Genomic DNA, 17,238 nt, shown 5'->3' on the forward strand with positions numbered 1-17,238 from the left:
GCCAGCAGGGGGCGACTCCTCTGGTTGCAAAAAAGAAGTCTGATTGTATAGAAGTCTATGAGAAAATGAGCCTACTTCTCATTTGATTTATTGCCTCAGTAAACATTGTAAACATGAGTTTATGGTCTCAATCGCTAGTTTCAAGTCTTTTTCAATACAGCATGATGTTCATTTAGTAAATTATGGTCCCGTTTAGAGTCAAATAGACTATAAAGCATGGTATACGTCAGGGCGTGGCTACCAGGTCGCTACCAAGGCGTTGTCTGGTCTGGGTGATGTCCGAGTTTCTGTCTTAGAACTTAAGAATGAACCCTTTCACAGTGTGTTTTCAGTTTATGAAAGTTAATTGTAACATTTTGGGTCGCCTAAAAATGTCTTATTCAGCATTCAGTTGTACTTAGCTCCACCCTCTTGTGTCACTTCTGGTTGCAAAAAAACAAGACGGCCAAAAACCAAGAAGGCGACAGACAAAAACCATATGGCAATTGCCGAAATGCCGAACTTGATGCTTCAAAACAGCAGCCCACAAACCAATGGGTGATGTCACTGTGACTACGTCCACTTCTTATATAGTCTGTGGCAAAAACTCACTGTATGCCCCATCCCAAAAGTATGCAACTACAGACAGAGAATGTTAGCAGCTACCTGGTGAACATAGTGGAGTATTTAGCAGCTAAAGAGCCAGATATTTCCCTCCGAAGCGGGTGGACACTAAAACCAGGGTTAAACAGAGAGTGAATATTGGGCTTAGATTCGTGAGGTAGCCAGAAGCATGATTTCAAACAAATACTCACGTTGCTCCATATCTGCTGGACGTGTAAAGACGTGTAAACTGCTTGCTAACAAGTTTGCCATATCAACTGAAATGGTGATAATAATGTCAGAGTTGTGTTCATCTCCAAGTGTCCAAAAAAATCAGTTAATGCGGATTTTAAAACATAATGTGATAATACCATAAATCATATACGATGTAGAGATTTTAAACCGTCGCTGTATTGATATCCTCAGTGGTATTCTCCCATATTTCACACTGCACCTCAGCCACGAGACAAGCCAACGAGGATCCATTTACTGTGGATACTTACCCTGAGTGCCGCTGCTGTAATGATGATACTTAAGCCACACAACAACTGTAAATCAAGACAGAAACATAACTTGCTTCTCATATTGGGTCAGCTTTGTGGGTCAACCATTTATATAACTCACAGCAAAAGGCATCGGAGCCAAAACTCATCTTGTTTGCTGGCACTTTATGTCCATTCATTGCAAATATAAAGCATAGCAGACTGATTAGCCTAAGAAGCGTTACGGAGTGCATTTCCTGGCTCTGCTGGTGAAGTCATCTAGTAATGACCAGGCCCAAATATTCCAGAAGGCTCCAAGCTGCTGCAGCCTTCAATTCAGATTGGAGAGCAAATAGCTTACTGTATGTTCTTGTTGATTCCCTGAAGAGGAATGTTTTTTAATGAGCCCCCCTGTGATGACTTCCAGTCTCAAGGCCCTACTATACATGGATCCCAGATTTTATTTTGAGGCCAATCATTTTACCTTCGTATTGGAAATTCCCCAGATGACCGTGGCTCTTCCTGAACCCGTACTTCGCTGAAAACATTACACTTCCCCTGCCACCTGATTTCAAGGGGGAAAACTCATCTGAATTTGAAAAAAACTGCGTCTTGTGAGAACAGAATTCCCAGGTGTGGCGAGCTTGCCCTGGAATTCAGATTTATCAGGTTCTACTCTGAATGCAAGTCGTATCAAAGAGGGAGCGAGGATCATTCGCCAAATAGCGAGAAGATGAGACAATTCCTTGGAGTTGTAAAATGCCTTTTAAAGTCTCACAAACTGAAAGAAGAGACTCAAAACAAGGTCAAAAATCTCCCAGAAAGATCTCTTTAGCCTTCAAAGGAGACTTGACAGCCCCACTCTCCATGTTTCTTATGAAAAAAGTAAGTTTTATTCATTAACTGCATCAATAATATAGGAAAACAATTCATTGACTATGCCTCGTTTTCATTTCTTATTGCACATTGTCAGCCTGAATTGACAGCCACGTTAAACACAGAAAAATACACACTCGTAAAACATCAGTTACTAAGGAGCTAGACAGTAAATTTTGGCAGCTGCCTTTGCTGCTTTACTTATCTTTCAAATTCCTTTGATAGAAATGTCTGTGGATGCAGAAAATAACGCATGCCCAGGGAAATTTACCATGACAGGACTTATAAGGAGTTTAGTTGAAGGTACTTTCAAAGGTCATCTTCTTATGACTTATTTTGCCTCAGGGTTGCGTGAGTTTGAGTTTCTGAAAGGATATTTCAGCCTGGACCCAATGTTCCTCTTTTTTGCCAAGTCTTTCAGCACAAGGGAATCCTCTGATGGCAGCGGTTTAAGGCTGATTTTAAATATATTCTAATGAGTTTGTGGCAGGAAACATGTGACACGTTTCCAGCTTAGGCAGCAGGAGCATAAACAAGGACACACATGTGAGGAACAGTAAAAGTCACGGTGTTTTAGAGTGACTGCGGTGTGAGCGTTATTGAGTTGAAAGGACATATTTTCAGGGCTTTTTGTCGGTGGTTCTGCTGCTGGTCCTGTGGGTGTGTGTTGGAGAGCAGCTCTGCCAGCACACTGGAGGAATGTAAAGCTCAGCAGTTTGGCAATTATGACATGTTGAGCACAATTCATTTTTTATGATGGTGAAAACTAGGAGGAAAAAAGCCAAGAATAACAACAATCGCATTAATGGCGTAGTTTTCTTGTTTGCCAACTCGCCTAAATGACATCAGGGATGGACTGGAAATGAAAATTACCCACCAACCCCCTCTAAATCAATCTTAATTAGTCATTACTCTTTTTTATCAGTATAGAACTTTATATTTACACTATAATGGCAATGAACAGTTGAATTATGACCAATGTGTGTTTCTGTTATGATTGCATTGGACCTGCAGCTCACTCACCTGGGCCAGTTGTCAGACACAGGTCTTTGTTTGTCCGCTATGTGTCGGTCCAGATTGGCCAGGCGGTGGACAGCAGATACCACCAGATGGCCGGTCCAATTCTGGATGTTAGGCTGAAAAATTTGTTTTGCAGCTATAGTGCATTTAATAGTAGAAACATTCAGCTATCGGGCCTCCAATGTCATTCTTTTTGTCTGATTTTTGATCATAAAGAAGATGAGATATGGATTTCTGAACCGGTGGTAGTTAAAACCCTTAGCCCAGAATTTTGAACCTTAAATTTTGTTAGCTTGTGGCTAACAAAAGCCAACTCTAGAGCACTGTTGATGAGTATTTGGTGAAGGTAAATGCTAACGTTCATGATGTGTTCAAATTTAATATTGTAAAATTTTGTTTTTGGTGAGAAACTTGAGGCAGATCATCAGGGTTTATTTATAAATTTACAAAAAACAATATGCAAACAGTAATAAAGGAATGTATGTTGATGTACATTGGATTTATTGTTTTACTTTTATTTTTTAACTATGGTATCGAATTGGTATCGAGAATCGTGGAATTGAATATCACTGATATTGGTATGGACTACTAAATGTCTGGTATCGTGACATCCCTACACTATAATGTCATCTGGTTTTCCTGTTGTAAAACAAAAGCAATGGATGAATGTTTGTTGCCCAAAAAACCCTTAACAATTCAAGTATTGTTAGAGTTGTGAAAATGTTAACCCTGAGCTGTGATCTTCAAGTGTGAATCTCTAACCTTAAGTCAATGTAAGCCCTTGAGCCAAAGTGTGGGTTAGCCCAGGGCTACGGGGATACCAGAGTCAAAAACCTCTGACCCAGAGATCAGTCTAAAATACACATGAGCTCTCTGAGATTTTGCTTTGGATTTGTTAGTTGTCTCTTATACTTAAGGTAGAAGTCAGAGAGTAGAAGACTGGGTGTCGAATCTGGCCCTCCGCCATAATTATTGATGTCTGAAATTTTTGCCTTTTCAGCTTACATCAAGCATTCATAAATCTATGCTGGCTAATGACATAAATATGAGACCCAAGTAGAGTCTTAATTTATCATCTGGTTTTGGTAATCAATACCTTCATTGTGGAGAGATTCAGGCAAAAGGAGCCTGAGCTGCATTCTTCACCAGACTGTGGACAGCTCCTGGTGCTGAAATGAGCTCTTATAAACCTACTAGATGAATACCACCAGAATAATATGTCAGCTTTGTTAAATAAAACCATACCAGATCTCTTTATATCAAACACAGTTTTAATTCTACGGCATTATTTCACCATACAGTACGGAGAACTAGAGAGACTATACTTTTTCGCCATTTTCAAACACCAGACAAAACACATACTTTACTGTTCATTCTTCTTCAAAACTCCTGTTGTCATGAGCTATTTCTCAGTTTTCAGAGGCGCAATGAAGTCTTATTGTTAATACCGGCTTCTGCAGCCGAGCTTAACATTTCACCTGATGAATCGATCAAGGAGATCATGTCTGATCCCTCCACATCTGTCAGAATGTTATTGTGATGGCTATATACTGTATCTAAGCCCGGCAGCTATAGAAGCCAGGATTGCTGAAGCTTAAATATGAAGAAAAAATAAAAGAGCAACAGTCTTATAAGTCTTAGAAATTTAATTTATTTGCAAATGAATTCAAAGAATATTCAGTCAAACTAAAATGTACAGTAATTGCCATTTATCCAGTGGAAATATAATATAAAGAGATGCCAATTGTAAATTGTATTATCAATAGTCTTAGAATAATAATAGTATTAAATAGAAGGACAGCTATTAGTCTTAATTAGGGCTGTCAAAGCAAACAAACTGGCATAGCGATTATCAAAGCGGTCCCTTGACCTCTGACCTCAAGATATGTGAATAAAAATGGGTTCTATGGGTACCCACGAGTCTCCCCTTTGCTGACATGCCCACTTTATGAAAATCACATGCAGTTTTGGGCAAGTCATAGTCAAGTCAGCACACTGACACACTGACAGCCATTGTTGCTTGTTGGGCTTGAGTTTGCCATGTTATGATTTGAGCATATTTTACATGCTAAATGCAGTACCTGTGAGGGTTTCTGGACAATATTTGTCATTGTTTTGTGTTGTTTTCAGTAATAAATATATACATACATTTGCGTAAAGCAAGCAAATTTGCTCACTCCCATGTTAATAAGAGTATTAAATACTTGACAAGTCTCCCTTTTAAGGTACGTTTTGAACAGATAAAAAATGTGTGATTAATTTGTGATTAACGGTGATTAACTATGGAGCATCATGCAATTAATTGTGATTAAATATTCTAATCAATTGACAGCCCTGGTCTTGATATCATGTAGGAATAGATACCAAACATTATTTTTTTTAAATACTTGTTACTAGATTAGGCTTGTTTGAAATATAAAAAGATGCAATCAGTAGAAAACCTACCTTCTGCTAATTGCTGAAATCCCTTTATCAGAAATTGTCTGCCATTTGTCCATTTCATGTTATAATCAACAGGTTAGGCAATCATGGTTTGCTTCAGGTCATTTGAAAAAAGGGAATCTGACAGCTTAATAGCAAATACCCAGCTAGGCCACAGTGTCAGTGAAGATGTCCTCTTTTGGGTCTAAAGCACATCTGGGACTGAGAGTTGTCCAATATTCTAGGTATTTATTAACATAAACAAGTCACACTGTCAAAAGTGACAGCCTGAAACAGCCTGTCTAGCTCAATGTTTGCACATATGTCACACTGTTTGTACTTCACACAACAATAAAGCTAATATGTGGTGTAATTTATTAATTACCAAAACGTAAAACGTGACATGTAGTTATACAATGAAAATACGAGTAACCTTCAATGTACTGCAGGTCTTTAACAGCAGCTAAACAAGGTGGCTGCTTAGTGAAACGTGCTGTAAGTGTCTCTCAAACTCTTTCAGTCGGTGCAGTAATATTTAAATTAGCTGCTTTGTGATGTATGACAGGTGCTAAAACAGAACTATCCTATTATACGCAATGCGTGTACACTGCTATTCCTGGCTGCTTTGGGGTTTACAGGGTTAACGCAGGACGCGGTGGCTCGAGTCCTGAAGGGAAAATTAGTTTTTCTGGTGAAATATCGCACAAAAAGCTGAGAAGATCAAGCATCTGAGCAAGCTTTGCAGCCTGAATTTCCGCTCCAAGTTTAACATCTTAGAGTAATCAGGTTATTTATTGTAAAGCTGTCACAGTGGCGGTGAGTAAAACAAATCCTTTAAAGTGAGACATCATATTGTGAATGCTAAAAAAGCAGTTTACCCCTGGGAACTTTCAGAGAGGTGAGCACAACAACCAACTGATGGATGTCTGCCTTTATTGATAGCCTTAAAAAGCTAACCTGTTTGTCCTAATGGCACCACGGTCTGATGAATACACATCCAGTAATAGAATATGTGTGTGTGTGTGTGTGTGTGTCTGTGAGATCACATGGCTCATGAGAAATCATCCACAGGGATAGGTTCCAGCAGATTGGGCTGCCGTTAGGGGAAAGCGCCGCCACATCCAAGAATTTAGTTCTGAGCCTCGATTTCCTCTCTGGGCTCGCGGTGGTGTTTGTTTTTTCCTAAACATTGTTTACTTTATGGGGTTTGTGTGTGTGTGTGTGCACATTTGTGTTTCTATTAGTTTTTCATAGATCTGAGACTAACTGGGTGCCTGGCAGTAATACAAATTAAATCCCCGTCGGCTTTCCTTCCATGAAAAATAGATTATCCTCACAGTAGCTAACTGACAAGGTTTGTGTCAGGTCTTTTTATTTCAGGTAATGTTTGCAGTGACACAACTGCCAGTGCCTACTATAAATAGCACAAATACTAAGGCCAATGCTGCTACATTATTCACCATATACAGTACAGTAATTAATACAATTCAACACCACACTCTCTCGTAGCATGTAATGAGTCAAGTAGAAGGTGTTGGCCAATCAGGTAAGCCAATTAGGCCGAGGTCAAAAGGCCGTTTGAGGTTATTTATGTATGTATGTATGCGTCTGTGCCCAGCTCTGTTTATTCACTTTTGCAAATATTTGTTTTTCAAAGACTAGCCTCCTTCCCTGCACTTAATGCGACTTTCTTCTTTGGCCTCATCAGCAAATATATAAAAAAAAAAAAAATCAGGCCCGCTGGGTATGAAGTAGGTCAAACTGTTAGTAGTTAATTTGGGCTTGGCTCAGATGGGCTTGAAACAGCACTTATTTTTCTGTTCACTTAACTCACCCTCTCTCTGGATAATAGATGATGCTGTCCAAAGCCCTTAATCTTATAACTTTGCAATATTCTAAACTTATATATTTTTCTAAAACCATAATTTCATGCTCTCGGGTAATGTGAAGAGCAATTATTTGTACTGTGCTGTATGATAAAAAAACACTTTATTCTCCACGTCATTAACTCTAGATGGTGTAATCTTGGATATAACGGGGGGTGTCAGACATTGAGGGCTTACAGTGTTGTCGCTGCCATTACACATGCATTGTTGATGTTGTTTCCAACCCGTCAGTCCTGCTGTGTGTGCAGCACATGTCACTCACTCGTCGTGGCATTTCAGACTCAATATCCAATCACTTCTACCACCAGAATACTTCAATCACATCTCCCTCTCTGACAACATTCAGTATATGAAATTTGAAATTCATGATAAGGGGCAGTAAGACTCTGGACTTGCACTATGCAAATAGTAAGGGACAAGTTAAATAGGTTATTTTAAAAGCTTACAACCACTCATTGTGCTGACCTCTCTGGCTCTGCCCGCCGTACTGATAACACAATAACTTGTTACAGGACTTTGCACTCCATCAATATGGCAGGTTGATATGGCAAAAGAAGGATAATTGCAATTTTTTTTGTGTCATGATATACTCCACTGTACAAAAGTAAAGCCAAGATATCCCGGATATGGGAGCTGTCATCTTGAGATGTATAAGTTATTTGGAGCCGGAGTCTGCACAGTAGTGATTGGGGGCCTGGAGCCACGGTGTCGAGGTCCCGCCCATACACCCGCCCGAGCCAATCACACGGCAAGCACGGCCACAGCTTGTTAACGTGAGCCACCTAGCTACTACATTAGCACCACGGTGGCTGTTTGGCTAGAGAGACACAACAACTAAGCATAATATCTCTACTGTATAAAGATCAAATTGACACGTTCTATCACACAGACTCATGACGGTTATGGAAAATTAGAGTTACAACTCCTGTCTTGTACAATTCCCGAGCCTCCGGCTCCGTGACTACTTCACTCAGAGCAGCTGTCAATCATGACGTCTCACCCCCTTTTTATAACATCAAATAGCTAATTAAAACCAAACTTATGAGAATAACGAACACTTGAACATGCATCAGCTTGATAAGAACTACCTAAAATGACAGTGCTTTGTGACCTATACTGCAGCCAGCCACCAGGGGGCGATCGAGATGTTTTGGCTTCACTTTTGGGGATCTGTGATGTCGTCCATCTTTATATACAGTCTATAGTCAGAATACACAAATTGTGGTGTATTTTAAATGATTCCCATTTGATGCTCCAGCAGAAATTACTACAAATTTCAACCATGATAACGAATTAAGCAACATGTCATCAACATTCCCTTTAATTAAGACTTGAATGTGCTAATTTATGCTAATACCTAACAGTCTACATGTTTACTACTGTGCAGCTGTCCTTTTTACATATTTAATAAGTTGGCGCATTTAAATATGTTGGACCCAAAATGCAGTTTTTTAATGATTCTTTGTATTTTACACATGAAACAGTAAAGAATGCCAACTACCTATCTTCTAATCAAGTTGAGTGATAACACAACACTGAGTTTACTTTGAATTTTTTGAAAAATCAAGCACATCAAACGCCAGGGTTATTTACTTAGGTTGAATTAGGAACTCTAATTAAAATGTGTTACATATAGTAATAAAGGTAATTACAGCCATTTGACAGTCCGGCAAAACTAATTTGACTTCAGAGCAAAGATTACTTGGTTGCTAAATACAATTTTAATTGGACATCCATACATATCATATCGTAGCTGCCATCTGCATATAACAGTCTTTCACACAACAACAGTCTGAAAAGTCACCGTGCACTGCAGACAGAAATTGATTAACAAAGAGAGAGACAACCATTACAACAATCCTAACAATAAAATACAAATGATTTTCTCTTAAACACATTTCTTGATAAAATATGAAAACTAGAATCACTGTGATTCACAGGCTTTGAGGTGATAGATTACCTCACTGAAAGATGACTCCGAAAATAAAAAGGCTAGAACCTGAGGCTATATGAATAAAATGAAAATATTATATTTTAAGACTGAATTAAGACCAAATAGACCATTTCTCACAGTCACTTTGGGTTTTCTACCATCAGTGGTTGACTGACAGTTTATTTAACACTGTCTGGTTGTCTAACATTACTATTGTGTGTTAAGTTAGACATATAACCAAGCCTCACTGGACAATTTGATGTTTTTCTACTGGTTATGTAACCATACGCCTAAATGTAAAAAACCCTGTTTCAAAGTGCTACCACCACCATCCCATAAAAAATTAACCAAAGTTAAACATTTCATTTACTTTCTTCTACTGTAACTAAATGTTAAAACAAACAACACAACTGTGTCTTTCACAATATGCAAACAAACTATTGTACCAGATAGTGTTTTCAGTGTCGCCCATGCAATATGATTGATGGTGATATACAGCCCCACAATAAAGATTGAATCAGCCCTTAAGTTTGTCAGAGACGTTAAAGTCTGAACAGTATTGATGTGATTTATGGGATCTTAAGTTAATGCAGGCAACAGGAATGCCACACAGATGGGCTGTAACTTCAACACTAAGTGGCATATATTGGTTTTAATGGACTGAGAACCGTCACTAACGGTTGAATCCTTTGATTTAGTGTCTTTTACTGCTCCAGGTCTCAGGTGTTGCTTTGCTCACAGTCAACATTACCAAAGATGAATTCAACCTTTACTTTTTTTTTTTTTTTACTATGACATCAAGGACGATGTGTAAAAACAGCCGTCCATCTATCTGGTGAAGAGGTGAAGTGTTTTCTTCTGCTTATTTGCTACATTGAAACACCCTGTGTGTGTGTTACCAGGCTACATATTGTACCAATGGAAACATAGGAAGCAGCCTGTAAGGTTTAACCAGTGAGTTAATAACTGGTCACATAGCGTGACACATAAGTGACATGTAAAAACTGTATTGTTGCTATGGTTACCTGCAGTTTGATATGTAAGGGATAATGTACAGCGAGCTGGTCATTGTTGTGAAAGAAACCCCAACAGGGCGATGCCGCACTCCACCGGAGGGTCTCTCATCGATTGACCAATCAGAATCGAGTATCCAACACAGCCGTGTAATACTGGTTGATATTGACTATTGAGCAATCAGAAGCAAGTATTTTCTGTTGTCATGGTACACCGAGTGATGAGAAGAATGTAAACGACTGTATGATGTAAAGCAATGTATAATAGTTCCTCAATGAATACTACCTTACTTAACCCTCCTGATGTGTTTGTTTCATGTTCATTCATTTTGTGTTCCCGGTCCAAACCGCCCCGTTATAGCTGATTATAAATCCATAACATTACATACAGTATATTATCACCTAATTTCTTGTGTTAGATCTTTTTGTCAACTTGTGAACATTAAAGGTTTTGAACTTCTATTTGCTATTTATGGCCTGTAGGCCTCATTGACCTGAGATCTTACAACTTGTTTTTGAGTAAAAAAAAGCATGTATGGATTTTTTTTACTATAACAAATACTCAGATGAAACATATTGTAGTATTTCAGTCAGACAACTCACGTTTGAAATGTTTATTTCAACAGCGAAACATTGTTAGAGTTTGGGGTCTAGACTCCGACCTCATCACTCCCTGCAGATATCATTACATGAGATATTGGGAGTGATGATTAAACATATTTTTCCCCGTCGGAGCCTGCAGGTGGATGCTGGGGTGGTGGTGGGGCTGAAAGAGCAGTCAGCAGCAGTATTCATGCAGTACAGCAGCAGCATTGAAGAGGCGGGAATTTTGCAGCTCAAACAGACCGCCTAATTGGGAGTGTGCGTTTGGCTTATGTTATTGAGAGTGAGGCATGTCACATGTGTATGTAGCAGTGCAGCTCGAGTTGACTGCCTGAACTAGCTCGCAGGCGTCACTCCATTTATCACAGACTGCTTTGTGACACATTTTAGTAAGGACATTTGTTTTGAAACCCTTTACGTTTTTTAAATAGTGACACAAAGTAAGATCAGTTGTGTTCCCTGTCAAAATTGATATATTGGTATGTTTTATTAGTAAAGAGGGTTAAAGACAATGGGAGTCTGGGAGAGGAATTGTGTCCATTTGATGAATGGGCATGTGTCTGAACTCAATTTTTCACACAAAATGTAGTTTCACACATTAATTTCTAATGACACCACAGGTAAAAGTTTAATAAAACACACAAAATGTAATGAAAATGATCGAAGTGTAATTTGTGTGTTCAGATGCCCTGTGTGGACAAAGTCATGGAACCTTATGACAGTCAGATTAAATTAACTATATTTTTCAGAGAGAGAACTTTTATTGGTAAATTGGTCAAATTTGACCAGAACACAATCTCCACTGTTTAATGAGACATTTTGTCAATCTCATTTACATATATGGAAGAGAGAAAAAAATATTAGAAACACTAATATTTGGCTTATAGGTTTTATTTATTGTTGGTAAATTGGCAACAATAAAGCATTAATAAGAACAGCATTTGGGTTGCCAGTTTGTGAAAAATCTCTCTTGTTGTTGAGTCACTAATAAAGTCAAGTCATTAACAGTGATCGGTAAAGGGTAATCAACAACCGGATCCAGTTATATATACTTATATATACACCTACTAGGGCTGTCCTCCACCAAAGAAACTGTTAGTCGACTAACACTCATACGATTAGTTGATTTAATCGTTAGAGCACGACTTTAAATATTGTGTTTACCAGAGATGTGCTCATAAGATTTTCTAAGAAATAAGTCTAACAAATTAAATTTTAGTCTACTAAGATCAAAACGACAAATCAGTCAACTAAGACTTACATATGTCACTCTTTTAAATCACTTCTTAAAACTCATTTTTACAGACTTGCTTTTATGTGATGTCGTCCTTTTGTTGTTCTTTTATTTCTATTTTTATTTGTATTTATATAATTGATATGTTTTTATTATTTGTATCTATTGTACTGTTATCTGTGTTTAAATGTTACCGTAGTTTTGTCTTGCTTTTGTTTGGCCTCATTGTTTGGCTTTCTGTTGTCATATTGCCTTCGTCAAAGCACTTGTAAACTGTAAACTCTGTTTTTTAAGGTGCTATATAAATAAAGTTATTATTATTATTATTATTATTATGGACACAAAGTCATATAGCACAACACCAGTGAACCACCAAGTTTTATAAAGTAATATTTACTATAGAGGGCTGTGTTTTTCTGCATTGTGTCACACTGAACAAGGATTTCTTTTTTCTTCTCACTCAGTCTGTATACATGTTTACACTCACAGCAGCTGTCAGGACACCTTTACGTTCTTTTTTGTTAATTAGCTGCACATTATGGCTGGATTTGCTCACAGCACTGCACTAGACCCCCCCACACACACACCCACACACACACAAAGGCCTTTGTCTAGCCTGTGTTTGCCTATATGCAGTATAAAATACCACTGCAACTTTTGTGCTGATATGTCATCCAGTCCTATGGGGGTGCGGAGCAGACGCTTGAGGGAGAAAAATGAACTCCGTCAGGAAGCAGGATAACATTTCTCTGACACATACAACCTTGGTCCAGTAAGAATATCTCTGTATCCTGTTGACATGTGATCTTCTGAATCTATCTGGGACAGCTTGTCTCACTGAACTCTAAACAAGTCCTTTCAAGCAGCATCATTCATCAATTTCAGCCCTGTTTGTGGGCTACAGATGATACCCCACAAGCTCAATAGCTGGCGGACATTTAACAATATGTCATTCTCAGACAACCCACACTTAAGGCTTTTACTAATCCAGCGCTTCAGGTGTTGACAACATGAAACGCTTAAGGCAGCGAGCAAAGCTGATATCACATAGTATTGTCACCATGACAGCACTTAATCAACATCTATCGTGGGTGAGCTTTGCAGAATTGTCATTACCGTTCCTGGCTAGTGAGTATGTAACTCCACCGGTGAAGGTTTTTTTTTTTCTTTTTTAGGCTAAATCTGTCTTTGTTTGTGATGATGGTACAGTGCCGCAGAAGCACTTTCTGCTGATGGAGAGGTTCAGCAGATAAATGATGAAAGGGATTTTTCTGAGAACCGCTGTTATGGCTCTTTGAACTATTTTTACTGCCTTATTTTTCATGATTGCTGGGAGGTCCAACGCTTCTAAGACAACCTCTCTGCACATGCTTAAAGCAAATTGTGAAGCTGGTTTACTTATGGATGAAGATGTAGCATGGTGCGGTAGTTGGTTGTCTGCTGTAAACCATGTTTACTCTGAAGCCCTATTCTCATTCTAAATGAAATGACTTTAATTGTAAGGATTAAAGAGGCAGCATGCGAAATGATGATTTGATGAGGGAACCTGTTCAGTTGTTTTCCTACTTTTGGAATAATTCAATTTATTATGTGTTGAATGAGAACTTAATTTATATTTCAATTAAACAATAATACATTGCAGACTGTTTGTTCTGACTTAATTTGACTGTAGTCCCTCTGTGTCCGCCGCACTAATTTCTACCTTTTTGATTATAATTTGTCATTATTTGATTTCTAAACAATTTCAGAACTATTAAGAGATAACCGCGCAGTACAACATATATTAAATGGATTCTTTAGAGCCTGCAGCAAATGTTTATAACATTTTCTCTATATGCATGTTGTTGTACAACACAATATATTTTTTTTATGTTTTGGGCTACTCCTCTAATGGTGCTGGACAATTAGAAAGTATATATATATACATATATATACAGTATGTATATGCAGGAGTTTATCTATCAGAGTCCATTTCTGACACTTTGCCTTTACTTTACAGATCGTTCCTGGTCGTTCTTTCACTCCCGACTGATAAGAAGACGAGGAGTCGCTGGAAAAAACACATCAGGTAAGGTAACGTTACAGTTGTGCTTGGAACATAACCAAGTTTTAGAGAAATAATCATCAGTAATGTGGATATAATACCTAAGTGGGTAACGACAAATAATAGAACAGCTAGAACAGTCTGGTAAACCCAGAAAAATTACATTGATTTATTGTAATTCAGCCTTTAAAACCAGGAAAAGGTGACACTTGTGCCATGTCACAATATTATAGTATGCAAATACTAAGACAATATCTGGTCTCACATCATGATATTGATATAATATCAATATAATATTGATATATTTCCCATCCCTATGCTGTATGTGTAAAAAATAGGAACAATAATTGCTATAAATCAACCATTTTTCTTCAAATACATTTTCTTCTTTTTTTTACTGACCTTCTTAAAGGTCTAATTGCTAATTTCTTTTTTTTAATAATACATCTACATAGCCTTTAGAAAGGTGCAGAATAAAAGTATGGCTTTTCCTGAAAAAAATTATTATGACTGTGAATTAATCATTTAAAAAATGTTGGCGGGTTCAAAATGAATGATGAATGCAATTAATGTTTTGTTTATCTCTGTGGGAGATATCAGACGTTTGGTTCCCACTTCTAAAAAGGATTGTGAGCCAATAGTAAAACGACGTTGGTATCACGTGGTATCTCTGGGTCGTCAGTTAGTGTAGAAAAAACGGATAAGTGTCTGAGACTGACGGTAAGTGCCTGGCAATGACTTGTTGTCAAGTAAAGGGGAGAGAGAATGTGACTCCAGTGGCTGTATGTTATCGACATTATCAATAGCACCTTTAAGTAAATCCCAATACATAGCTAGTATTGACGTGGTAACCCTTCGCTTTGCCACAAACTGAGCATCCACATTTGATGAAGTAGACAAAATACAGAATTTACAGTACATTTATTTTTTTCACACCAAATAAGGAAACATTTTATGTTTACTATGTAGGCTACTACTGTTGGCATGAACACATGTATATTTGTGCTTTTGTTTTCCAAAACGTCAGTCATTGACAAAGTGCAGAATCTACATAGTGATGTTACCTGTTGGGCTCACTCACTGTTAAACCTCTGAAGAACAAACTGTTATAAAACTCCAAAAATATCTTTTTAAATACTTATCTGGGATCTGGGAGGAGTAGTGCTGCATAATCAATAACAGATATGAAAAAAAAACATGGTATTTAACCATGTTTTTTGGGCTTCGAGACCCCAAATACTCAAAATCATATTTATAAGCAATTCTCACAAAATTAGGAAGAGTCATTAATGATTAATGTAGTGATAAAACAATGTTGAGTATGTTTTGTGAGCTGTTTAAGAGGGCCATAAAAAGAACATCAGGGTTAATTTTAATTAATCTTCAGTTACGAAATGTTCTATTTAGTGTCTCATTGCTCTCAGCAGCAAGGATAGTTTTAGATATGTTTTATGCGTTCTATAAAACAACAACAAAAAAAGCACCTTAATTTATTTCATTTGCAGCCCAAATTGAATTTGTCGTTTACACCATTTTGTCTTAATGGAGTAGCATACTGTATGTAATAGAGCGGAAATATTATCCCTCATCCAACTCAAGAACGTGCTTTTGAAATGGCTTAATCGGTAGAGCTGCCATCTGAGGACTCGCACAGGGAGGAACTCGCCCCAACAGGAGGCTCAAGTATTTCCTTTAATGAATGAGGCCTGCAACATCAATGCCTGTTGACCTGGATCATGCGGTTTGCTCTTCAGCTGGGGTCAACGTTTCCAATTTCCATTAATATTCTGATATGATGTATTCAGTTTAAGAGTTGGGAGCGATGTATTCAGTTTGTAAGAGCTCGGTGAAACTCGTTATCTCAGCTAGAAATCCGCCAATGTCAACATTAAGTGGGACTGTAGAATTTATGTGATCTGTGCGAGTTCACCTTCTGTGAGATACTATGCAGAATAATTTCATTCATGTTTATATTCACACCTGGGTGCTGAGGATACAAAACTGTATACATATCTTATTTAAAATATAACCTTATAAAAGAAGATAACAGAAGAAGAAGAACAAGAAGAAGAAGTCAGGTTAAGCTCTTGTCTACCCTTCACCAAAATCCTGCATCAAATTCAAGGCCGCATTTTCTTGAATTGGCTTGATCAGTAAAGCAGCCATCTGTCCTTTTGGCAGGTACAGTACAGGACTCATGAGTGCAGCACTCAGAAGGAATCTGAAAGATGTCATCCGTACAAACTTAATAGCAGCACCTGTAAAACTTGCCACGTATAAAAATAAACACGTAGCCTTGATTACATCCCGTCTGGCTTTTCTTTTCTTTTTTTTTCACACCACAGCGACGCCAAACAGTAAAACAGGAAATGGATATCAAGTGACTTAAATCTTTACAGAGAGCTAAGCAAAGCAAAAGATAAACATTTAATTCTCCACCGAGACAAATTTAATGATCATTTAAAGTTTATGCATGACTCCGTTAAAATTTAAAGTAGTCATTTTCTTGACTCAAGTGAAATCTTTTTTAAACAGATATATTATGAATATTTCAATTCTATTCTATTCATCATATTACAGACAACACTTTGGCTCCTCCGACACTTTCTATAGTTGAAATCACGACTTCATATTTTTCTCCGTGGCGTTTCTTTTAGCCGGTGAGGTTATTTGCTGTAAATGTCACCTGGGACACTGAGTGACAAAATAATGACAACCTTTTTTTGAGGCAGAGCAATTTCCCAGAATTGAATGAGCAGGATGTGTGCAGAGTGAACAATATGTGCGCTTGCTTCTCGATTGGTCTCTGTCAATACCATCACACGACACCTCTCCAAGAATGTGTTCAGACAAATAGATTGGACGTCTCGCAAACAGACGCCGTGAGGCAAAATAGAGATTTAAACGCATACGTGCTTTGTCCGCGGGCCCCTGTTTATTGTCAACGTCCCTTTAGATGAATGCAGTCAGAGGCAAGAATGGATCACATTAAGGCAATGTCCAAGTTGAACCGGGGGTTCCAAGAAACGCATTTGTGCTGGAATATACTGTAATTGCGGCATAAATCTAACAGAGAGCTTGCTTGTACAGTACCCACACGATCAGAAAATATTAGTTAATTAAAGTGTCATTGAACCGGGCGGG

The 17,238-nt window shown here is 38.0% G+C and overlaps 1 protein-coding gene across 4 annotated transcripts in view; it reads left to right on the forward strand.

Moving 5' to 3' along the window:
- Positions 1–17,238, forward strand: part of unc5a (unc-5 netrin receptor A) — a 286,747-nt gene that overhangs the window by 122,445 nt on the left and 147,064 nt on the right. For all 4 annotated transcript variants that reach the window (XM_037780571.1, XM_037780572.1, XM_037780574.1 and 1 more), the window contains exon 2: positions 14,050–14,118. In XM_037780571.1, coding sequence (XP_037636499.1) covers positions 14,050–14,118 — 69 coding nt within the window. The remainder of the gene's footprint in view (positions 1–14,049; positions 14,119–17,238) is intronic.

This window comes from Sebastes umbrosus, chromosome 9 (genome assembly GCF_015220745.1).
Source record: "Sebastes umbrosus isolate fSebUmb1 chromosome 9, fSebUmb1.pri, whole genome shotgun sequence".
Taxonomy (NCBI): Eukaryota; Metazoa; Chordata; class Actinopteri; order Perciformes; family Sebastidae; genus Sebastes; species Sebastes umbrosus.